General features: G+C 37.7%; 1 protein-coding gene across 2 annotated transcripts in view; it reads right to left on the reverse strand.

The window, feature by feature from the left end:
• Window positions 1-201: 201 nt before the first annotated feature.
• LOC108243142 (myosin-9) overlaps window positions 202-26,250 on the reverse strand; it is a 97,972-nt gene continuing 71,923 nt past the window's right edge. The window contains exons 9-16 of one of the 2 annotated variants that reach the window (XM_037973042.1): window positions 26,123-26,207; window positions 23,177-23,288; window positions 12,390-12,499; window positions 10,893-10,967; window positions 9,966-10,059; window positions 9,823-9,863; window positions 4,772-4,874; window positions 202-1,289 (exon numbers count right to left, since the gene is read on the reverse strand). In XM_037973042.1, coding sequence (XP_037828970.1) covers window positions 1,152-1,289; window positions 4,772-4,874; window positions 9,823-9,863; window positions 9,966-10,059; window positions 10,893-10,967; window positions 12,390-12,499; window positions 23,177-23,288; window positions 26,123-26,207 — 758 coding nt within the window. In that variant the 3' untranslated portion in view covers window positions 202-1,151. The remainder of the gene's footprint in view (window positions 1,290-4,771; window positions 4,875-9,822; window positions 9,864-9,965; window positions 10,060-10,892; window positions 10,968-12,389; window positions 12,500-23,176; window positions 23,289-26,122; window positions 26,208-26,250) is intronic. The other variant, XM_037973043.1, reaches the window with a different exon arrangement.

Below are 26,250 nucleotides of genomic sequence, written 5' to 3' on the forward strand. Positions count from 1 at the left end.
GGATGTGTTGCTGTAATACAAATGAAACTTGTTTCATTTTTTGCCCTCAAAAATAATACAACGTCTTAGTCTCAGCATTTCATTTGCTTACTGTTTCAATGTCAATAACATAGGAGTTTGGGGTATTTGTAAATCATTACATTTAGTTTTTATTGACATTTTATACAATGTTGCACCTCTTTCAGAATTGGGGTTGTAATACAAAAAAAACCTAATTGTAAAAAAATTAGAGGTGGCAGTAAAAGCTGCTGTAAATTAGATTTTATTGGGATTTTTAGTTTGAGTCATGTACACACAAGTCTAAAAACACAACAGTTAAAAAAATCAGTTTTTAAAGACATTTTGAACTATTTAAAACCTTAAACACTAATCCACTACACCTCTGCATATGGTGTCACAGAGAAACTGAAGCACACATTCTCACACAAGACAAAACATGGCCGGTTTCACTGCAGTAGACACAAGACACATGGTGCACAGCTGCAGCGTAACCAGATAATGTGTTGCAGCCTCTTACATCGACATCTGTGCTATGCCTGTGGGTAATGATGGCGCATTGTCACTCATTCTTCTATAAACTTATGTCCAGTGTTGAACACATTACTAATTTAGAGTTTTGCATTTAGTTTCTTATCAAGTGTGGATCAATTTAATATTTAAAATGAATAAAAACCATTTGATTGATACATCTGATGATGTAGGTGTGATTTGCTAAATTACCTTGGTGTGCTGACATATTTGAAGATATAATGTACCATTAACTGTAAAGTGGCAAAGTCGTTGGAAGTCCTTCTTTTGGTTCCGCTCCCCCAGGTGGAAAGGGAACCTTGGGACTTGAGTTTGACCTGCAGGACATTAACCCCAGACTGAGTATGTTCCCTGGTGAGGAACTGAGAGTCAAAAAGCCGAAACAGGTCAAAGTCTTCAGGGAGCTCCATGGAACCAAAGGCCTACTTGACCTTTCAGAAAGGCGGAGACAGCGCCCTCTTCAGTTTCTTAAATGCTTCATCTACAGCTGGGGACCCACCTGATCTGTCTACACCAGCTCCTCTCAGCTTAGTCTAAATTAAAATCCAGTCCCCTGCCACTGGCTTCATTCTCTGAGGATGAGAGAAGCCAGAGATGGATAAGGAGCTGGAGCTGGGATGGTACTAAGGGAGAGGGGGAGGTTGAATGGAGTGCTGGGAGGTGGAGAGAAGTGAGAGTTGTTGCTCTAGTTGTCTGCGCATGGACTTCTCCTCCTCATATTGCCTATGCAACTGCTTATTCTCCCTATAGAGGACATTTAACTGGAGAGAGAAGAAAAAAAAAGAATCTGAGACAAGTTCACAGAGAAAAAGACATAGACAAAAAGGTTAACTGTATCTCTGAAAGTGTGTGACTGTGAAACCGAATGAGAGAGCAGGGGCAAATTTAAAAGAAAATTTCAAAGAATTTCAAACATTACTCTCCTTTAGTTCATAGAATCAAATTACAAAACTTCATTCAAAGTCACAAAAAGATACCAAGCATCAAAAGTGAACAGCTAAAAAGTTCATCAAGCAGCCGGCATTCCATCGCGTGTCTAATTCAGCTTTTACAATCGTGTTCATGCATGTTGGAAGAAAAATGAAAATGAAAATTGCAAGAGAAGATTCAGTGGTATATTTTAGTTGCAAGTAGGAATCATCCAGCGGAGGAAATTTCTACATGAAAACAACCAATTTAAGTGATCATTAGAGGCCTATTTGACATAAAATCATCCGTGACACAAAACAAATCTCACATCGCAGGAACACGATTGGGCTCCCTGGAACACAATTACATGCGGGCTAAATTGCTGGATGTTTTATTTTCTGACAAACAAATTTGGGTAAGAGCAGGGAGGAATTTAAGTTAAAAAATGGTAATAACTGCAAAAACATACAAAGATTTAGTACTTGTTGTAAAGAAAGATAGTGTGCCAGTCAGAACAATTGTCGTAAGGCAGATGAAAGAGGAAAAAAGAGATTTGAAATAATGTATTTTTAGCTATAAGGACAAGTAAAACAAGAAATTAAACAAAGCAAAGACAAAAAGAGACAACGGGCAATGACAGTTGCACACATTCACATCTGCTCATAGTGTGTGTGTGTGTGTAAGCTGTGGTTAAAGAATGATGTCACGTTGACATGTCTGGGCATGTGTGTTTTAGTGTAACTGCGTGTGTGTGTTTGTGTGTGTGTGTGTGACAGGGAGAGAAAGAGAGCAAAACACAAACGGAGATGAGACAGACACATTTCCGGATGCTTCCGCTAACATTACCCATCCAGACATCACACAGAGTCCCACAGACACACACGCACAATAAATCTGAGCAAATGTATTACATCTGATGACTAGAAATATCTAGGTCTTAGGCTTAACCATTGACAAGCTGCTAAAAAAACCCAAAAAGAACATGTTGACATGTCAAAACCATCGTAAGACCCTTAAATAGTATTTACTGTCTCCAACCAGGCAAACATCCTCCGCTGTGTTAATTTTACGTGACGCCAAAAGCAATAGAACCACAAGATGAAAAACACTGGGCTTGACATTTATAATTAACTGCATATTAAAAGGGACCTGTTTAATTTTTTTCTCATCTCAGCAGCTCTGGATACTTTTCTAATTGCCAGGGAGGGGGGTGAAATTAAAAATTAAAGCTTTGTCACCTCACCCTGCACAAACTGTACTATGGGTAAATTTTTAGTACTTCTGTTTGGACTAAAAAGATGCAAGGATGTGTAGCAGTGCAAGAAAGAAACAAATGGGAGGGGGGTTGTGAGTTTTATTGCAACTATATTGGAACAACTCACTTTCTTTGTTTTATGGCAAAAAGATAAGAGAGACAAAAAGGTCTCCTGAAGACCTCTCAACTCTTTTTTTTTTTTGGTAGGTGAGGCCTTTGTCTATGCCCATGGACTTTTACTTCACCTCAGGAGTAAGAAACACACAAGGAATCCCACCGCTGCCACCAGAAAAAAAATAAGGGAGACTGGAAAACCCAGCTTGCTTCTTATCAATTTATTGCAAAAACAGTTGAGCAGAACATTCCAGGGATGAGACAGATCTAAGTGGCAGAATCTGTTTGCTCAAGATTATAAAACGATGTCTTTTGAGCTTATCAGCAAAACAAACAAGGCCGCCAATTTTGTCATAACTGGCGGTGTGTATCACTTTAAGAACAAACTGTGAACAGATATGCACTACACCTCCAGAGGACATCTCAGAGGTTTAAATGCAAACAAAAAAACTTTGAAAGTCTAAATAAAGAAGACAAACACTGAGCTAACTTGGGTTATTTCTAAAGGAAGGTTTAGATGAGTTGCCTTTGAGATCTGTCTGTTTGTAATTTTGTACATACAGAGAAACACCAGGGCCAAATGAAACGTGAGCTATAAGAATGTGCTTGCTTCATGCATTCTTCAGACCATGGGATCATATGGTTTAAGAACAGTTTAAGCCTGATACAATAAAGAGGAAATTTTAAAAAGCAGCAGCTGTACCTGCATCTATTCACGACTAAAAATAAAAGTAGAATTCAGGCTCATATTTGATTAAAAAAAACAACAATCAAATTTTAATCAAATCTTTAAAGCATCACTTTTTTCCTTTTTGTGTTAATCAGAATCTAAGTTAATTTTATGTGACATTTCAAAAGTTTGCATGAAATTAGCCTGGCAGTGGAATGGGAATTGTGCATGTGTGTGTGTGTGTTATTTTTACAGCGCCCGCGGGTGAAAGGGAGAGCCGGAGCCCATTTTTAATAAGTAAATAAGACTGATGCAAAGAGACACAGACCCAATTAATAACCCAGTGTTGTGCATAAGTAAACTGAGCAAATTCATCCAAATCCTTCACTGATTTCTGAGACGGTGTACAGAAGTGAGCGACCAGTGGACAGTGAAATTTTTTAGCCCATCCTCTCCAACCAGCTCCTATGTTTGTGTGTGTGAATAGATTGTCTGTGTTGGATCGATGTGTGTAATGATTCACACTGGAGATTAAGAGGTGCTATTACACACCTGACCTGTTAAAGAGCACTCTTCTCTTCCCCATTCTGTCGGCTGCTTCCTGTGCTTCACGCTCCTCTGTCTCAAAACCTGCAACTGATGTCAACATTAAAACTTCAACAAGTACCAGCTTTCCTCGCAGCCCGTCAATCAGTGGGCCACTCTGCACACTCACAAAAGTCGGGTGAGCCGTTTCCTTAGGCCCTGGAGTTTTGGAGAACTGAGGGGGCTGAGGAGTACTTTTGATTCGACTCTCCTTTGGTGATTTGTTGACTCTTGTGAAGTTCAACACAGTAAAAAATGTCAGCATTTCCCGAGAATATTCCTCTGTGTTTTTTTTCCCCCACATTGTTTTATCACAGCGGGCCATTTCCCTGCGCTGTCATGGAGAGATCAGCGAGGCTGTATTGATATACATCTTTCTCTGAGTTTCATGAAAGGGAAATCATTTACCAGAGTAAAGAAACGTCACCGCTTTCTCCCGATACGATTTGTCCCCCCCTCCTCTCTCTGCGCCGCACATACACACCCCCACCTCGCTGCAGACTTTTCACTTTTATCGTAGGAAGAGGAAATGGATGTCTGGGTGCGCCTCTGTGTAAGTGTGCTTGTGTGTTTGAAGTTGGACGCCTGAAAGCCTCCTCTTCTGTGTGAGCTCAACAGCAGGTGGGCTGGTGTGTGGGTTTGTGTTTGTATCTGTCGGGTAAAAGGACCGTCAGGACCCTGTGTGTGTGTTTGTGCATGCACATGCTTACTTGTTGATTTAGCATACCGATGGCCTCCAGGTTGCTTTGCAGTCTAGAATGCATGTCCTCGATTTTGTTGAGGTTTCGAGCAACACAACTCTTCTTTACAACGCTGTAAGACAAGTGATTGCAAGCACACAAACATGGAAAATAAATAATTTCAGACTTTCATGTCTAAACCTATAGAATCTGAATATAGCAGAAAAATAACATCTGGAACTGGTTCAAGAGCGGCTGTTTATGTTTTTTTTTCCCTTTTTTTTACAATAAAATGGATTTGCCTTGAAATGTCCTTAAAAATTTAGGAGATGAAGTTGGAATACATCATCTTCATTATATTCACCTTCATTATAACTTATTACTAAACTCAAAGATGGGTAAGCAAATAGGTTGCAGAAATCATTAAATTATAAAGCATATAAAACAAAACAAAAAATCCAAACGCAGTCAGGGAACATTAAGAGTACAAGAAGCCATTTAAGATTTTAACTGTTTATTAAAACTGTTTTGGGAAATGACAAACAAATGTTGGAGTCTCGTATCTGCAGACCCAGGGCTGACTAAGGAATGACTATTAAATTAACGACGGTGCATAATGGCGCTCTGTGCGAGCTGAAGAGCTCGCTGCCCCCGCTTTACGCTTTTTCTTTCATGCTCTGATGAACCTGTCCAGTTAGTATTCAGAGGGGAAAAAAACCTTCTAAATACTTTAGTGAAGACTTCTTAGCCCATTAAAGTACCACTGTACCTCCTTTATGTTAATTTTCTTGTAAAAGAGCAAGCTGGGATTTTCTATCAGAGCAGCGGATGGGAAAGACGGTCCCGTTTTGCTTCACTTGAGAAGATGCTTGTGCTCATCGAAACGCTGATAAATACCATTATTGTTCCTGATGGTTGGGAGGAATAAGACATACACACACACTCAGAAAGTCTGGCCCTTATTAGCCATAACTTAAAACATTGAAGATAATCATTAAAAAAAAAAAATCTCAAGAGATGCTATGTGGACTTACATTTTTGGGTGGAAAGTTTGTGAGATTTATTAGCTCCTGTGTGAGCATTGCAATAAAATTCCAACAACAAATTGAACAATGTCTGAAATTAAACTGCTTTCTTCTGCAACGTTCCACAAATATCTCGACTGACGTTTGATTTTTGAATCACATATAAAGACACATCCCTACATTTTAAGGGATCGCTTGTAATCTTGCTATTTGGAGTTCATAAAAAAAGTAAAACAATATAAAAAATAAATTGACACCAATTATTCATGGTTTTAGGTATTTAAAGTAACAAAATTACAAAAAATATAATTACAAATATGCAGTCGCTTTGATTTGTTTATCTCAGAAAAGAAAAATGATTAAAAACATCTGAGAAAAAGATAAATAAATGAAAATCCATCCGTAAACCATCTGACAGCCCATAATCTGAATCACTGCTTATAGGCAAACTCATTTAGCTTGGCCAATGTAAGCATTCTTTAAAAGAAAAACTCATTTCGTGAAAATGACATTTACTAACTGAAGATAATTGCAGCTGACCCTTGCAGATCTTTTAATTTCACACCATAAAGATGATACAAAGAACATTATTAAGAGAAATGCTACAGTTTCCTTTGATCGTTCAAATTGTAAACGACTCATGGAAATTGAGTTCCTCGAGTTTCTGCCACAGTGAGGCGAAAAAACAGGAGGCATAAACTCAGAACACAAACCATTCCCATAAAAATCCCAAGCGCCACAGCTCCACAGATTCTTCTGATGATTTAAACTCTTTTCTCGATGGTAATGTGGTCTTCAGCAGATCATGAATCATCACTGCTGCTGAGACAACTGTGGGAGATTTATGCACTCCATGTGAGAGCGCAGCGATGCGCTGAGCTCTTGGCATGACGCCTGTGTAAACATATGTTCCTGTGTTTACACGCAAACACAGATGAGTGTAATTAGCGGCCTAACCCAATCAATGTGTGTATAATTACAGTCATTAGTGTCAAAGCCAAGCGGCCATGCTCTCTAAACCAGCCAATAAACTACCCGCGTTCCCCCCTGCTTCATTCTCGCTCATCTTTCTTATTTACTGCTCTTATTTGCTCGTAAATTTCATGCAAGACTTGACTCCCTTCTTATGCTGTCTCCTTCTTATCGCCTCTCTCTGTTTCTCTGTCACTTTGGCTCCCTGTGTTTGTACAAATCCTCCGCTGTGATCACTGGGAGCTCTTAATTGGAAGCACATCATTAGCCGTGCGACTGATGAAGCCTGATGCTTTATGAGTGCTCCCCCCGCATGGCTTGTGTCAGACAGGCACCGAGTCAGTGTTGCCAGAAGCAAACAGTGTCGGCCTCTGTTTTCATTGCTGTGAGCATTTCAGGATAAACATTTTTTTTTCCTCGTATTTTCCAAGTACTAATTACGATTGAATAAAAACACTTTCATTTTAACAAGTCATCGCCTTAATTTGTCAAAGAATGGTTTAATTTTTCTCTTTTTTCGGACTGCGTGTCCTTTGAATTTCATTCTAATCTACTGTATGTTCTGGCACAAACACTACAAAAGCTAGTTTTGCAATGCAGGGCGGATCCTTAAACCTCATGTTGGACATCTTAAACAAGATATGTTTGTCTGAAACAGTGCTTTTTATTGTATAATTGGCATTTCAAGAAAAAAAATTGTTATCAGGTTAATTTTGTTGTCATTTTTCACTGCATTAAGTTTATAAACCAACTTTATTTTATTGTAGTTTGACCCATCAGTAGTACTAAACGGACTGCTACTAAACAAAAAAACTTTCTTGGTTCTTTCCTAACCGGCTCCTACATGGACTGCAGGCCTGCCCACACAGAACTGCTCCCTTTTCAAAACAGTCATTTTATTTGTCTTTTCTAAAAATATCCCAAGTTTAGAGGCGGGACTATGACATCATAGTTTTCAAAAGATTGTATTTAGGCTGTCTACACAAAAATACAATGGTGGTGTTTCAAGATGTTTTTAATCTGGAACCTGGTTTCTAAAAATACTGTTTCAGACGAAACTGAAATTATAAAGACAACAAACAAACAAAAACTTGCATATTGACAAAATGCTGTTTCTGTTTAAAAGGGGCCTTTTGTTGACATATAGAGAATAAATACATGAATGATGATTTTTTTTTCCCCTGGATAAAAAAAGTTTGAAGTTTTTCTCTTTGTCTTCGTGGACAACATTTTGACAGAATGAACCTTGTTTACTCAGTAATGGAACAACTAGAAGTTTGATTCCTCTTGAAAGTTCAAATTGCTCTACATTTATGTCTATATTCAACAAAAATAAAAGAACACGCACACAAAAGATGGCGGTGTAATGTTTGGGAACATCGGTATATGTATCATATAGTGCTTTTTGAGTTTTTTCAACATGCTCAATCTCTCTGGCTCTTCTGTAAGCGGCTTTGTTTGAGGACTTCCTAGAGTAGCCACAAGGGAGGCATTATACAGATTGGTTATGTGGTTATGTTTTTAATTAAAGAAAGAAAATAACTGGCTGTCAACAAAGTGAGCAACACAGTTTAGAAGCAGTGTGCTTTGTTTACCAGTAAAACACCTGTTAATGTGAACTTTTGTGCAATGGGTTCCACTAAAGAAAGACTTTTAAGGCAAACTTATTTCTCTTTATGCAAGTTAGTGATATTTTTTTAACCATTTTGGTAATTTCTGACCCCTCCTTTTGTCATTTCTGAAGTCTGTGAGGGTATTACTTGTAAAAAAGAAATGAAATCAAATAAATTTGCACTAGTTAATATTGTAAATGCCTTTATTAAATCCACATCTAATGACAAAACCTTTACACTGTGCTGATTGCTGTCAGTGATAAGAGCTTTGTAGAGGCACTGTTAATAAATACCCTTTTCCACCCAGTGATGAGATTTACACACAGAACGTACGAGGCTGTCATGCAAATATCATTACATATTGGGTTTCCTATAGATATATGATTTTCTGATGCATGGTATTTTGAGTGACTGTGTCGGTGTGGGTGTATAATAAAGAAATGGAATAATTTATAAATGTTCATAATAAAGAAAAAGAGAAAAAAAGGAAAATAAATCAGCGAATGCAGGAGGAGACACTATGGAAGATGCTTTCATTCACTGTTTCTTATCTTGATCTGTATTATTATATTTGCTCAATCAAAACCTCTCTTTTGCAAACATCTATATGAACTGCTCCTCTCACTCTGTCCTACTCTCTTGCTCATTCGCAATTATGAGAGTAAGACAAAGAAAAAGCGATTCATCTTTCTGTCGCGGCCCCTTAATGATATCATTAAAATGACTGACAGCTTTGAATAGCATTGGGAACCTTCCCCAGTCAAAACAAATCTGATCCGTTTTGGAAACAGAGTCTGGTGGTTCGTTAGGGAAGGGGAGGGGCGGGTGTGGGGGCAACATAAGAGGGTGCACGTGTGTAAAACGGGGTGAGGTTCGGAAGGGCTGCTAATGAGGAATACCTCGGGGGGACACACTGGCAGTACGGGGAACACTGCTCCAGGCAGGTGCCCGCACAAACACCCTCTCCCCTACGTGTGCACCCTCCTTTTTCACTTCCATCCTATACACCCAATCCCATCTGTGCATTATTCATTTTCATTGCCTTAATGAACATAATAAATATATCTCTTCTCCATTGATGAATGCTATTTGACAGCCATAGGGGTGGCAAGCAGGAGAGGATAGGCACTTGATTGGAGTGTAATCATTGTTAAAGGCCCAGCATGAATAACGCATTCAGATTGAAGAAGAAACATAGAAATCACACACACACACACACACACACACACACACAGGTGGCCCAAGCCCATGGGGTGTTTCATTCACAACTTGCCAGTCCTGCTGTTATTATCATCATCAGCTTTGTTCAGGCTAGATTGTGTATGAAAGGCCGAAACGTGGTGGGCAACGCTTTTGTTGGATCTGAATGCCTAAATTTGATCAGCTGCTGGATGCACACAAATGTATGCACTCGTGTACTTTCTCTTCATCGCACACACACACAGTCACACACATAACACGTTCGACTCACGTTTTCCCGTTTTCCTCGATGCCCCAGTCTCGGATCTCAGCCTGCAAACAATTACAAAAATGAAAACAAACCTGTTTGTGACTGACTCTTCTTCGTCTCCCCTGATTTGTAGATCTTTGCTCTTCCGCTCTGCACTTGTTCACCTTGAAGCGTTCCAAGTCTCTCTCCTTCTCATCCACCACCTCTTTTAGTCTCCACATCTCCGCCTTCAACGTGTCATTAGCTTCAAGAAGATGTCTAACAAAGGGAAGAAAATGCAGAGACAAAGTTAAACATAGAAATCTACGTAGAGCAGCAGTGTACTACAGACACGTAAGATCATCTGCCACACAACAGCCACGGTGCCTGTGATTGTCTCTTTCCACAGCAGCCTTTAAATAGCAGTTCAGACATTATCCTTGGTACACAAAAACACTCACAGATTATTGCCTTCCATGATGAAATTCCCTTTTCCACATCCATTAAATACTTGTTTTTATTTCAGAGATTGTTATGCTAAGTTTCACACTCCAGAACTATTATTAATTCTGCATTTGTTTCATTTCTGGAAGAGGAGGTAAACATTTTCTGTTAATAAATTTTAGATGGACTGCATCGGTTCCCTCCTAAATGAATTCCAGTGAGAGTTGAAGTAGTAATGCGTTTAACCTGGGTGTTTCAGGTGCACAGAGTCTGTGACAACTGCAGCATTTTACACAACAATATCATAAAAACAAAAAAAGCGTGATGAGACAGGCGGAGAAACAGACACTGTTAGGATTTTCCTGTTTCTCATCTGCACAGAAGATGACTGGACTGCTTTGATCTCCACAAAGAGGAAAATGTCACGACTGTGAGCGTGTGTGTGTCTTTGTGTTTCTCAGCCATGATGAGGCAGAAACATTAAAAGACTCTCCGACGCAAATATGTCAGAATCCGCCTGAATCATAAAAACATGCAATACGAGTTGTCACATATGCACAGTGGTTTACATACCAGCTCCTCTATTTTAGTGATCCAATATGAAACAAAAATCCTGCGCAGGGTCAAGGCACATAGGTTTAGAGTTCTTCTAAATGTTAAGCACTTACTCTTTCTCCTCAGTGATGCTGAGCAGCAACTTGTTTTGGGCCTTCATCTGGGCCAAGATGTTCTCACAAGAAGATCTGGAGACAAAAACAAACAAACAAAAACAGACAAATTTCCCAGATCAGATGTTACACAAGGGAAAGACATTTAGCCAGAACAGCTTATGAGCATTCACTGCTGTGTTTAGCAAAGAATACACATTTAAAAAGGCACATTTAATAAGTAAAAAACAAAAAAAAGTTTGCATCATAATAACAAACAGTTGTAGAGTTACAAAAAATGTTAATGCTTATAATATTCTAAATTATGGACATTTACTCATTAACTCAGATGACAAAGACAATTAAACAAACAAACAAAAAAAAAACAAAAATAAATTAAAGGCCTAGCATTCCTTGAAGGAGTGTATCGGCCACCACCTTTCACATCAGAGTTTTAGACTAAGGTCATCTTATATTGAGAAATAATTGAGTTATAGCCACTCTTAAATAGCGTTATACTCCATCTTATGCAATATTGCAAGATGTCACGCTCTGAGTGTGTGTTGTGAATGACTTTCAGCTACTACCACATCAAATTTTAGCTCAATATCTGTCCAGTTGATTTAGTTATAGTCATTTTTGTGTTGTCCAATGTGGATTAGCTGTGGTAGCCATTTTGAATTGGACTGACTTCCAAGGTTAATCAATTGTAGAGGTACATCCAGTGATTACTTTCTACAAGTTCAGTGGTTTATGAGACGCTTCAGTAACAGAGACACGCAGGCACACACCTACATGTGCAAAAACATTATCTGCCTTTGTCAGGAGGGGTGGAGCGAGCGGCGAACCCAATGTGCAGTCTCATTTTAGTTGAAGGGAAAATAAAAACTTATTTTCAAATAAAAGAACAAAAACAAAAGGCTGGCAGGGCAGCAAGACAAACCTCCTAAAATAATCCTAGGCAATAAAAAAAGGCGAGGCGAGAGGAGAGAACCAGATGACGTGCAAGAGATGACGGACCAGCAAGAAGGTGGAAACGATGACCAGGTTTTAAAGACAAGGGAATCAGGGGAAGTGAGCACAGGTGAGTGATTACAAAACGTGGGACAGGTGTAGATGAGCGTGATAAACTGAGGAGAAGTGAACAATGACAGGAGAACCAAAACACAAGGAGCAAAAACAGAACTAAGACCAAATTAAACATCAAGACAACTAAATAAGAAAAAAACAATCAACCTAAACTAAAACATGAATCAGAAACATAAAAACATAACCCCTGAAAAAATGAAAAACAAAGCACCAAGAACTAAAGCCAAAAATAAACACAAAACTACTTAAATCCATGACAGCCTTTGCCTTTCAATGGTGAGCAAGAATAATAATTTACAAAAAAAAATAGTATTTACTACAAATACAGCTAAAGAAATATTACAAGTAACACAAACAGTTCACCTAAATACTTATATGTTTTATTAGTTGAAAAACAAAACAAAAACCACATAAAAAGTGTATTCATACTTTTGTTCGCAGATCCAAAAGTGAACGTTTGTCAGGACCAAACGGCTCTCCCAGCGAAGATTTATATTGTTCAACCGTGTGGCTTCCAGCTCTGACTGAAGTGCACAAATCTGTAATTGTACAAACAGGTTTTATTAGAAAAGAAATCAAACCTGTAACAGTATCATCAGTACATAAATAGTTGAACTGCAAAAGGCAACTATACAAAATAGTGCGCATTGAAATGTTCTCCTTTTCTCTGATTAAACAGTGATTGCAAGCTTTTTGCTGCTAAATATTTTTCTTTAAGTAAAGCTTTAAAAATCTCAAATATTCTTCTATGCAAATATTAGGAATAGTCATTGCCTTAAAACATTTTATTAGATCTATGTTATACACACACATATGCACAAACACACATGCATTTTTATTCATCATTAAATGTGAGTTTAAAGGGGCAAAGGTGTGATTAAAGAGAGGTAAAAAAGGGGATAAGTGAAGCTCTAATTGTGGGGAGGCAAAGAAAAGGTGGACATAAATGTCAAAAACAAGGTATAATAGAAACATTAGGGGAAATTGGGTAAATGGAGAATAATGGAGGATAAAAGAGATGGCATTTACAGAAGCAGGTATAAATAGCAAGGTGAGGCATTCAGCGGGAGGGAGAAAAGATGGAGAATGGGAGGAAGCTGAAGATGAGATTGGTGAAATAAAAAGACGTGTGCGTGTGTGTGGAGGGTGAAAACGGACTGGATGGCAGTGGCCAAACTGCTGACTTTTTCATTCTGCTTATCAGTCAGGACCCTTCCAGGCCTAAACTCTGGGGACCCTGACATATTACCCTTATCGCCATAGAAACACCTTGATATACCATACCATCTTTCCTCAAAGACTTGGACAAACATGGAAAAAGTTTCCAACATGTGGGCCAAATTTAAGTCCATAAAAATGTTAAACGATTATCCTAAAATGTCAAAATATCAACTGCTGCTGTCAAATGAATGTTTGTCTGTCTGTACGCTTGTAGGTGGAGTTTAAATATCATAAAAATACCAACATATTTTCCAGCTGGTGTACATCTAGAAACCATCACAGATTCAGATGAAATGCACAGATAACAAGAGAACTGATTCTGTAAATGCAGAGATAAGAAAAATACAGAATTCTAGGATTAAAATCATTAGAATAAATAGGATGAGTAAATAAGTAATGCAATGTAAATGAAAATTTACAAAAAAATCACATAAGCACATGGCAGTTTTTTTCAGGTTGTGTATAACTTTCTCTGTAAGCCAGAGTTTGTAAGCCAACATCAGCTTTGGGCAGCCAGTTCATAAATGGAAAGGTAGCATCCTACTGAGCTGTTATTGTTGAAGACTTGGTGGTGACTTAAAATTGCAGGAAAAATGCAAGAAAATTGGCGACTTTTCTATTGGAGTATCAGGGAAATCTCAGTTTTGTGGCCAGAGAGCCATGTGGCCACATTTTAAAAGGCCAGTTTTTTGGAAATTGTAGCATATTTTTGTGTGCACAGCTTGCAAAGCTCCATTCTTGGCTATGCACAATATTTAGTTAACTAGAACTAATATCAGCTGTCACCCCGTTTAGGATTTAATCTGCTGGAGTACACTTTCAAACTGAAGACAGACAGATTTAGACCCGTTTTCAAAAACTCTTATTTATCATCAGCATGGTTTTAGACTGGGCCATTGGGCCCTGTTCAGACGGGTTGGAAACACCTTTGACAAACTTCGGGTGTGTTCGAGATGTGTTTGAAATGCCTGCAACAATAACAAAATTTGTCGTACAAACTTTTTGAACATGTTCAAACCTCAAGCAACAAGACTGCATGCTGGGACTCGTCCAGAGAAACTGAGAACGCTGTAAGACATTCTGGAGACTCCCTCAAAAATGCAGTTTGCCAACAAGTCATAGTCTAGTGATATACTATCTTATTGCTCAAATAATGCAATATTTGGTACATTAGTCTGATACTATATGAAAATATTAAAATACAATGTGATGAAATATAATATGATACAACATTCTTTCTTGTTCCTTTAGGGAAATTTGTTTTGGACACAGTGCTTTTATTTTTACCATCTGGTTTACCCAATGCAATCACAATTCACCAGCAAAATACATTATATAATTGCAATTTTAACAGGATATATAAATTCATAAGTTATAAAAAGCAATGTTGAATGTTAAATAAATAAGCAATGTAAAGATTTTACCTGCCGGATATGGATTTTTAAACCCTCACAATGTTTTAAAATCATGCAAAATGGTGTAGCTGTTGTTCAAGAAGTCAGTGATCATTGGGTGTGAAATTAAGTTGTGAAAAAGACAGTGACATCTAATAATTCAAATGTCATAACACGATAAAAAAAGAATTACGTTTAAAATTGCATTTGGATTATAGAAGGGTTGCGTTTCGGCAAATCAACGACAAAAAAACTGTCGAAAAAATAAAATTACATTAAGAAAATCATTCAATCTGGAAGGATGAACTGAGCCAGGCCATCAATTGTAATTGCGTTTATCAGCAGCAGAATAAATATTGTGAATCCTCTGCTGCATGCGATTCATTTCTGTTTTGTTTAAATCGACGTATTGTCACGAGAAGGAAGTTATGTTGAAAAATCCAATGTTAGGTACACAAATATGTACAAACATATCAAATCCTGCCATTTAAAAAGCTAAAAGAAAAAAACACCCACACTCATAAGACATCTGCACACACCACCACAAGCAAACACACACACACACACACACACACACACACACACACACACACACACACAGACTGGCAGAATGTGAGGCATGCTGTAATGACAGTAATTACCTGCGGTCTCACATTAACATCTCCCTCCTGACTGTCTGACTGGCTCGGCTGGTGAAGGGATGTAAATCGCAGCACAAGTCTGATGTTGTGATTAGGACTAAATTACACATCATCACACTGTTTCCACCAGTGTCAGGGGAGGCAGTGAAGAAGTGTGGGAGAACGAGGGGTGTGAGTAAGACAGAGGGACATTTAGAGAAAAAGGGAATGGGACAAGAGGGCACAACTGAAATAGGGGGAAGGAGTAAGGTAGCACACCTGCTTAACATTTAGATTGGTTTTGTTGCACAAATATTTTAGCAGATGATGGGCAGGCTAAAAGGGGCAACAAAATGCATTTACAAACCAAGTTTGGTGATGCTTCTTGTCCTCTCAGCTTTATGCTGCTGATTATAAGTTGACTATAGCAATGCTGGTGAAGAATTTGGAATATATTTATTTTATCAAGATAAGGCGGACGTGTCCAGACCTCAACCCATACTCTTTGATAACATCAAAAAATTTTCTTGACCTGCACATGTAAATAAACTATGATGCAAGAATAATTAGGTGCACAAACAGAAAGATCTCATTGTTTCATATTTTCCCAACAGAGCAATCTCAGACCGCAGGTTTACTTGTGGTTCCTAGAGTTTCTAAAAGTAGAATGGGAGGCAGAGCTTTCAGTTATCAGGCTCCTCTCTTGTGGAACCAACTTCCAGTTTCTGCCATGAGGCTGACACCCTGTCTACTTTTAAAAATAGGCTTAAGACTTTCCTCTTTGATAAATTCTATAGTTAGGGTTTCCTGAGGTATCCTTCAGTTATGCTGCTATAGGTTTAGACTGCTGAAGGACACACTGACCACATTTCCTCACTCTGCTGCTGGATTTACTCTCTCTACTCTCTATCCTTTTACATGCAGTTACTACAGTCATTAACCTGCTCTTTTGTTTTTGTTTTTCCTTCCCATATAGAGTACAACTGGACAAATGCTTCTGTATTTTTCTGTCTCTTTCCAGTCCTCTCGAACCCCAGCTGGTCGAGGCAGACGGCCACTCATCTTGAGCCTGGTTCTGGTGGAGGTTTCTTCCTATTAAAAAGTTAAAAATGTCTTTCCACTGTTGCTGATGTGCTTGTTTAAGATGGAGGAGTTGCGATGAAGTGAACATTCAACGCAATTTGTTGGCTTCCTCAGACTTTTTACTAATTAGCCTTTTTAACATACTGTAAGTGAATGTAGAATAGTATAATATGAATTAATTGGCTGTAATTAAATTAGAAATTGGATCTGAATTGTATATGTGATATCCAACTCAGAATTGCATATGGGCTTTTTTTTTCTTTTGCATAGTGCCCTGAGATGACTTTGTTGTGAACTGGCTTTATATAAATAAACTCAATTGAACTGAATAGAAGAAAGAAAAAGGAAAAAAATAAAAAAATAAATAAATAAATAAATAAAGACTGCACTAACTTTTGCAGTTAATGGATTTTCAGGGCTGTCTTTTCTCCAATAAAATGTAGATTGTTATCACATTGCATACTACTTTTATTGGAACAAAAGTCCATTTTCACTAGAAATAAAAAAAAAAAAATCATCAAACTGACCAAGGTCGTGGGGCAAACAACATTCACAGTTGACTTTTCAAGGTGAACGAAAAAGATAAGAAAATGAGTGGAAAATCAGGAACGGACAGTTTTGTTGTCGCATCTCCCGCCATCAAACCACAAGAGCCAAATACAAGGCCATTACTCTGTTCCACTCAGCTCATCAGAGCACATCCTCTCGTCAAATTAATGAACACATTTATTGTTAAACACGTTTTTATAAAACATTCATTCATTCTGCCTAATTAAAAGACCCAACAGGCCTGACATCACTTAAATATGCACACTTATCACTCACATGGTCTGAATTAAAGATCTACCAGCATGTGTGTGTGTGCGTGTGTGTGCGATGGCAAAAGAGAATGCTGCTTCCTAAGCAGGCCTTCTCACTCTAGGCTTAATGGTGGTAATCATGGCATGACCCAACATTAAGACGGTGTGTGCTTGTGTTTCTGTGTGTCCTGCTCTCCCTAATGGTGACGATGATGACATGTTCTCCATTAGACTAGTCAGTGGGCCACAGCAGATCTAGCATATTAATGATGCTGATGATGGCTTCTTTAATTACCTTCGTCTGCTGCTGCTGCTGCATGGCCCAACTCCTTTTCCCAGAGTCCTTTCATCACACACTCTCCTACGCATGCCGCTGGGTTGTTTATCAGCAGCTGTCATTACTGAAATACCCTATCTCGCATCTAGTGTGCATCTACAGAGCTACATTATCTGCTTTGATTTCAATTCTATTAGACGAAGCCCCTCATCTACATTGGAAAATACAATTTCAGCGCTCGCGTGTATATGAAACAAAACAAAACAGAAGTTCTAAAAACTGCATTAAATTTATGTAATTGGTCAGTACTAGGGTGTTGTAGTGTTATACAGCCATTAAACATGTAATTTTTATAAATGCATTTTGGATTTCCATTTGGTTCTAAAGACAGTAAATAATGTGTGAAGCAGATAAAGTCTTCAAGGTTTTTGAGCACTGCTATTCTGAAACTTTAAACTTAACATTTTCACAGTTCCTGTCTTGTTTTCTACATATTTGTTTTTTTTTTTTTTGTTTTGTATTTTTACTAGCAGGAGTGGCTGGGGAGTTGTCCAAACATAAATATATTATAATATATGTTAGTCCCACTGAAAAAAACAAACAATCAAGAAAAACATATATTTTAGTGTATTTCCTTCAAAATGGAACTAAAATTTACAAAATATTGATTGTGTCATAAAGGTAATCTTAAACTAAAGGCCAGTTGTTATGATTTTGTCCACCTATATTAAATAAATACACAAAAGGAACCCTTAAAAAGATGCAGTATGACCCAGTCATCACTGGTTATGATAAGTATTTGATTTTTGAGTTTACTTTGACTGAATGTTCTTGACTTTTGTGTTAATGCTGTGTTTTTGGTCTGTATTGGATTTGAGTCTTTGGTTGAAAGTTTCATGATTTTATACTCTATGTTGCAAGAATCACTTTGGTTTTATAAAAAAAATGTCAATAATTTCCTTTAGCTTTTTATTTAGCTCTGTTCTTATGTTATTTGGTTTTGAGACATCTAAAAAGGCTTGTTAGGATTATGAATCTACCATTCTGCCTGCCTGCTGTTGCGTCCTTTCACGATGTCACCATTAATTGTTATAAATTTACCTTGAAAAAACATGACTACAAATGTTATGCTTGTGCAAAAAAACAAAAAACCTTTGTAACCTAACATTACGTATGTAGACAAAATAAAACTCAATATCACTGTGAAAAAAATAAACAATCTTGCCTTATTCATATTTTTTATCCTGTGTAAAATTATTTTTATTTTGGTATGTGAGGTTCCCATGAATCTTTTCAGCTTCGTTTTGCAGAAAAAAAAAATAGCGTGGGACAGTTAAGAAAGGGCTGATAAAGTTAAAGAGACAACATGAGAAAACATGGTTTGTTTGTCTTCCCGACTGTCCGTTCCATCTCTCAAATGAATTACAGCACTGCAGTTTAATGAGCTGTGTGGGATCAGGATGGTACACACATACACGCACCGAAAAAAATACCCAGTCCTTGGTTTCATAGTCAGTCAATTGAAGCACTTTTCTTTAATAATCAAGTAAACAAATGGGTTTTATTTGTCTGGATTATTTGGGTTTCATCAGGAAATATTATGACCAGGATGAGTTAATACTTACAGATGTTTCAGAGACCAATCTTATAAAAAGAACATGGAGTTTATGCCTTTAAATTGTGCTACTTTGAGCTCCATCAGACAAGCTGCATTTTGAAGATACAGATGAACCACTAACTATAGGCTCGTCTTTCTAATTACTTGGATGTCATGCTACTGAGTCACAATGATTAAAATCTACACTTTTATTGTGTTTCTAAAAGATAACATCAGTAGTTATTCCCCACCACCTGAGGCGAAGGCAGAAACATTTCTGCCCAGGTCTGTGTGTGTTTGTTTGTCTGTAGCTTTAGCAAAATATCTCATGAACCAGTGGACAGATTTTGTTGAAACTTTCAGAAAGTAATTATCAAATGTACGTCAATGAACTGATTCAAAATGACTGACAGCCAACTGACCTTAAAACAACACAACAATGGATATATATCAGTTAAGTTCACAGATATTGACCTCAAATTTGTTGCAGTAGTAGCAGAGACTAATACTCAACACATCTTGAAGAATTAACAGATTGAGCAAAAACAGTGCCATTAGCTCTTTGTAATCAACTCTGTCTGTTAGCAAAATATATCACAAATCACAGGACAGATTCTAATGGAACTTTCAGAAAGTAATTATTGGATGTACATCTATAATTGATTAACTTTTGGAGTTAATCCAATTCAGTATGGCTGCCACAGCTAAATGACATTAGCCAACACAAAAACAGGCTATAACTCAGTCAGTTTAATGGATACTGAGCTAAGATTTGATGTGCTAGAAGCTGAGAGTCATTCACAACAAATATTGTGAACATGACATCTCACAGTATTACACAAGATTGCACATATTGTTATTTTCAAGGTCTGATCAAACTCCAAACAACTGTCATTTCTCAATATAAGATGATTTTAGTATCAAACTCTGGCATGAAAGGCGGTGGGTAATATGCATTTCTTCAAGGATTACTAGGTTTTCATTTGTAAACAGTTTTTGGGCAACTTATACAAGTTTATGGGTATAAAAAACACGTTGCTAAACTTTTTGCTATCCGAACACTCATTAAATCTGTTTAAAATCTTTAACCCCATGAAAAGAAAAAAAGCTGAGATAGACACTAATGACTATGATTGTGTGAGTGTGTGTGGCAGAGTGAAAGTCAGGGAGAAGGAGAAGACGATGAGATGATCAGACGCGGAGACATGCCCCTCGTGTTTACAGTGTATTTGAACTGGACTCATGCAGAGGGACTGGGCCGGGAGAGAGCGTGCACGTGTCTGTCTGCGTGTGCAGAGTGACATACATGCAAGCGCAAAACTGGCAGTAAGAAAACATGCAGATGGTTTTCTTCAGACAAGAAAACAGACACTAAACCACTAAAACAACATGAAACACGATGCACAGAGACTTCGTACACACCCTGAGCACATACAGACGTAGACACAAAAGAGCTGGAGCGATCGGAGGTTCAGCTTCTTTGCGCCAGCACAATTTGTAATATAGATTTCCTCCATAGGCCACTGTAGTGTACCATTTACCATTTCAAACCCTTTGATTTTTTTGCCACTGGATAATTCATCTTCTGCAGGTCAATAACAGAGATTGGGACCTAATGAAGGAGTTATAGTCACAACAGCCATCACGCTGATGTTTAAACACTGTTTGGAGTCCGATTCATTGAAAACCTCATCTGTTGTTGACATGATGGAGGATAGCATGAGTGAAAATGTAAGGAATTCTGCTAAACTACAGGGGTGAGCGAGTAAAATGCTGACTGTACACCAGAGACTGTAAATATAGGTAGACCTCGGACAGGAACATGGGAATCGAAGCTGGAACTGCATCTGCACAAGTTTGAAGCCCCTCCCCCTCCATGTAAACAAATGGAACATTGCCCATTTTTTCAAAAACAGAAAGACACCTCAGATAACGTTTTAGGTGTTGATCCTGTTGATTTACATAGTTCTTACCTTGCTGCTGTATATTCAAATATTCCTCTCCCCCCTATACTTCTCATTAATTATTTCATGATTAAAACAAGAAAACAATAACAACAAAAAACTACTGGTTCCAAAATTCCAACATGGCAGCTGCTGGGTCCTGCTGGCTTCAATTCTCTCAATGAGAGAAGGCCGAGACATTTAGTCCATCAGTATAGTATCTATACGTTGCACACAAAGACACAGGAGTTAGCACATACAATCACTCCCAATAACTACAAAACAAAACAAAAAAAACACTAATTGATGAGATCAAAAAAAATAAATACATAAATAAATAAAAAGATTTTACATGTTTCAGATCAAATAATACAAAAGAGAACTGCAGCTTCAAAGTATTACTACTCAGCCAACAAAACAGAGAGCATGCTCATTATTCTGTCATTTTTTTGTTTTTTTTACATTGATGACTGGTGTTTCACAATCCACATCTGCAATTACTAAAGGATCTAAAAGATGTCAATTTTGTCTTTGCAAAATGTGTTTCAGGTCCTGTTTGAATCATACTAATTTTGAAGTTTCATTTTGCTGTTCCAAACACATTTGCTCAAATAGAGAATCTCTCCTTCGCACGCGCTTTCTTCCAGCGAAGCACAACACCTGTGTTCTCCACACACGCAGAAATTTAAAGCATGCCTTTTTTTTCCTCGAGGTGAATATTTGTACATCAGCAAGGTCTCGTGAGCGCAGACCTTTCTGCTTCATTTCAATACCCCCTATCCACACTTTGCATACTGAAAGGGAAATAAATAAAACAGTTATGCAACAGAAACACACAAAAAACACTCTAACTGAGCTTTATGCATTCATAGCAGTTAAAACTTTATGCCAAAACGTCTTTTACATTAGGTGCAGTGCCATGAATGTGGGTCTTAATGGCAAATTCAAACCAAAACTGGTTTTCTTGTGTTGCAAGAGTAGATTTGTTCCACTGTGGCACCTTTTAAACCAAAAAAGAAAGAAAAATGCTTTTTTAATATTAATTATAAATCATATTAACATTTTAGAATCACCGATCCAAGCCGCTGCTGCTTTGAACGTTACAGAAACACACCTTCACTTTCTTCTCGATAATTCTTTCACTTGTAGCCTTTTCCATATCTGCTTTATGAAACACTCTGGCCTGAGAGACTTCTGGCAAACTCTGACATGTTGTGCAACATTTTTGATCACAGGCAACAGAGAAAAGAGTCCAGTCTCACTGCAAAGGCAGAGATGAAAGGATTTTTAACAGTCGTGAAATAGTTGAAGAACTCTTTGTGAGCGTTTGCTTGACTACTGACGAACCAATCAACTGGCCTTAGCTGGTGTCTTGCTGGCCCTAGGCAATCACCCTGCCGCAATAAACAAAAAAGGAAAGCCATGCCATGTGTGTTGCATTATTCACAAGGACTAAAAAAGAAACATTAAGGTGAGGGAAAGTGTGAGAAACAGCGAGAAGTGAAGAGATGTGTAGGGAAATGTAAAACTAGAAAAAACTGGGGAAAATACATTTCCAAAACATCAAAAATGAAAATAAATAATAAGCAAAATCAATACTTGAGAAACAATCAGAGTGTGAAGAAGCCTAAGACAGAATTCAAAGTTTTTGCAGTGTTAAGAGAGCATCACTTCTTCATACTGCCTTTGCCCTTAATTATCCATTTTGCCTTTGTGCCGCAGTGGCTCAGCTCTGACAGCCCTTCTCCCCTGAGATTCCTCCAGCTCCCAGCCAGAACATTAGGGAATATCAGGGAATATTACACCCAAGAATTAACACTCCAAATCACCTCGCTGGAGTTAGGCCCTGCACAGACCCCTCCCTCTCTTAGACAAGATAATCCGAGCTCTAGCGCCGGATATATGCCACTAATCATCAAAAAGGGAGAAGGAGGGGCAGGTAAGGCAGAAAAATCAAGAAGACATTGGAGGGAATAAAATGAGAGGTGAGGTGGTAAATTAGCATTTATGTTTACAGTGTTTAGTGCAAAAAAAAAAAAAACTGTCTATATTTCATCCAAAATTCACCAGATCAGATCAGCAGCTACTGTAAAAAAATCCAAAACCCTAATGTAAGAGGGTTTAGATATTTACATTTTAATACATGTATATATATATATATATATATATATATATATATATATATATATATATATATATAATTGTTCTGTTAAAACATCTTAATAAATATGTATCACTTTTTTAAAGTGAGAAAGTATTTGATCAATTAAAAATTATTTACCTGCTCCTGTGCATCATGTTTTTCTCTTTCTGCCCTGAGTTTCAGGTCATCAGCCTGCAGAAGTTTCTCCCTAAGCTCCGTCACTTCCTTTATGAACCTTACCGCCACTGACCTGCAGAAACAAACAAAATATCCATCTAAAACGCAAGTAATCTGTAAAGCATACAATATTTTAGTTGAATACCAAAAAACTGTGCAGACTTACGTAAATAAATTACAGAATTCTTGTGTCATGTCTGATAAAGTTCCTAAAAGGACACACAATAGTGTCACTTTGCTATTAAGTGTTAAAGTAGACCTGTGAATGTGTTAGTTATATTTGTGTGTGTGAGTGTGTGCATGTGTGGCAGCCCAGCTAAGGGAATGTGAAGGGGATCAATATGGAGGGGTCTATTTCCACAACGCCACTGCGTGCGTCTGCTTGTACGCCAGTCGGTTTGTGTCTATGAGCGCGCGAGCTGGTGTGTGCGAGGTCGTTTGCGTGTGCCGGCTGCCCTGGCTACAGCCGAATCAATACAACAAATGATTACCATTTCCACAAACCTCCCTCCGCAGCCTCGCTTCGGCCACTCCTGAGGTTGAACCCCCCCCCTCCCACCGGCCCTCTCTGCATGAACATCCACACAGGAACCCAAACACGCCACCCACACTGTGGCCCCCACTGTACCTCATATTAAAAATGAGAAATTACAAGTTATAGATACTGATATATCTGAGCCTTGTACAGACACATGTTTTAGTTTTAGTTCGATGACAAATTTTACTCAGAAAAAATCAGCTGTTAATTTTTTTGGTGTTGAACTAATTCATCCAAATGACCTTAAACAGGGTTTATATATGTTCTCATCTGAATCAGAACAAAATTTGTTACAAGTTTTATTACCATTGTTTATTCAATTTTAAAAAAAGCACTTTTAAAGTTAGATTCTTCTTTTTTTCTATAGCTGCAGCTATTAGTTTTATTTTCTGAATGTTTTATTATTTTTTTTCTGTGTAAATTATTAGTGTCTTTTCCAAATTACCTAAACCCAAAGTGATGTTTTCAGATTAAATGATGGTTTAGCACATAGCTGACAATAGACTTATTTTATACAGAACTTAATCTAAACTTAAGTTTGTAGGTAAAAAGTGAATTTGAGAATGTACTCAAACTACAGAAAATTCATATCAGTTTACCATGTTTTTCACATGTGATCCCAGGTGGAAAACCATGTAGACAATTAGGTTTGCATGAATATGTTGAAAATTGTCCAAAGTTACACAGGAAAATATGTATAACGTGTGTTTCACGGATGTCACATGGTAATTATCGCCCACCGCCAAAGGCAAACAGAGCAATAACATTTTTGCCCATGTATGTGTGTGAGAACATGTGTTTGTCTGCATCGTTAGCAAAATATCTAATGAATTTTATTTCAACTTTCAGAAAACAATCATTTGGTTCACAACTACAGCTGATTAACTTCTGGAGTTAACCCTAGTCATGATGTCCACCATAGCTAATTGACCTTAGCCTATAATAAATGGCTACACCTTAATGAAGATTAAGCTAAAATTCACAACAAATACTCAAAGCCTAATAGATCATTTGAGAACATGTGAGATATTGCATGACATTGAACATACTATTGTTTTTGAGGATTTATCAAAATAGTTATAACGCCATCATGTCGTAAAATAAGATGATCTTAGTCTAAACCTCTGGCTTGATAGGTCACCTGCATTCTTTCTAGAAATGATGCACCTTTAATATGATATTTTCACATGATTTCCACAAGCATTCATGTGTTTATTTGTTATTTCTGTAAGGGCATAAATAAAATAAAAATCTTTTTTTTGTATATTAAGACGTCATAATGACAGAAAAGTAAAAATAAATGCAACTTATAAACCATAAAATGAAAAAAAAAAATTATAAATAAAAAAAAAAAGCATGACAGACCACAAATAGATTCACTGGCAACATGTGTCGGCTGCAACATTAGAACAGACTCTAATAAGGCAGATTCTATTAACAGAGAGCCAAAACACGAAGAAAAGAAAACCGTCTGAACGGCTGGTCCATGGAGAGAACATATGATAGTATGAACAGTGTGGAAGAGAAGGATAGAAAGAAAGGAGGCATCCTGTAGAGAAAGAAGGGGATTTCCCACAGCACAGATGGAAACCATTAGTATGGTGTTGTTGCTTAAAAACCTTTCATGTCTCTGCAGTTATTAGATAATACTGGGTTAACAGTAAACAGAATGATTCTGCAAATGGATCTAATATCCAGAGACAGCCATTGTTTTACCATCCAGTACCTAAAACTGGTTTAAATCTAATAAAATGCAAGAATTCAGAACACAGCCCTTAAAGTCTCCAAACTAAGTTTTTTTTTTGTTTTTTTTTTTCAAATTGTTGGTTGAAGATGAAAATGTTCCATCGCTCAACTTAACCAAGAAACTCCCTGAGACAGAGACGGTTGTGGTGAGGTCACATTGGAGCCACAACCACAGCTATGTGTGCACAAACAGACTCAGAAAAACACATATATACTGGGTGAAACATGCTTGCTGATGTCATCACCGCAGATCTGGAAACACACAGGGGTCAACCAGGGGTCCTGGCTCTGAGCTTTACGACATATTTTAACATTAATGCAAAATTAGTCGAGGAACAGATACAAAAAAACAGAAAGGATTGAAGTGCGTCTTAGCTGACTTGTTCAGAAATACAATGATCATAAAATGTTTGACCAAAAAGTCAGAATTTTTAAAACAATACGCACGCACAGAGAACTTAGGGCCGTTCTGTTCAACACATGTTCAGTTAAAAAGCCTACTGTACTCCGCACATAAAACATCTAAATGTTTCTGATTACTGTGCATACACAGGGGAGCACAGGAAATGGGGGACGGGAGAGGATGCCTCTTCTTTTCCTATGTCCTTGCTCTTTTTTCCTACCTTATTTTCTCCTCTGATAGCTTTCCCTCTTCCAGGTGCCCCTCCATCCGCCTCGCCTCCTCTGCACATGCTGCCAACTCCTCCACTGAGCAGGAGACGGAGAGAGATGACAGACAGAGGAGGAAAAG

This window comes from Kryptolebias marmoratus, linkage group LG21 (assembly GCF_001649575.2).
Source record: "Kryptolebias marmoratus isolate JLee-2015 linkage group LG21, ASM164957v2, whole genome shotgun sequence".
Taxonomy (NCBI): Eukaryota; Metazoa; Chordata; class Actinopteri; order Cyprinodontiformes; family Rivulidae; genus Kryptolebias; species Kryptolebias marmoratus.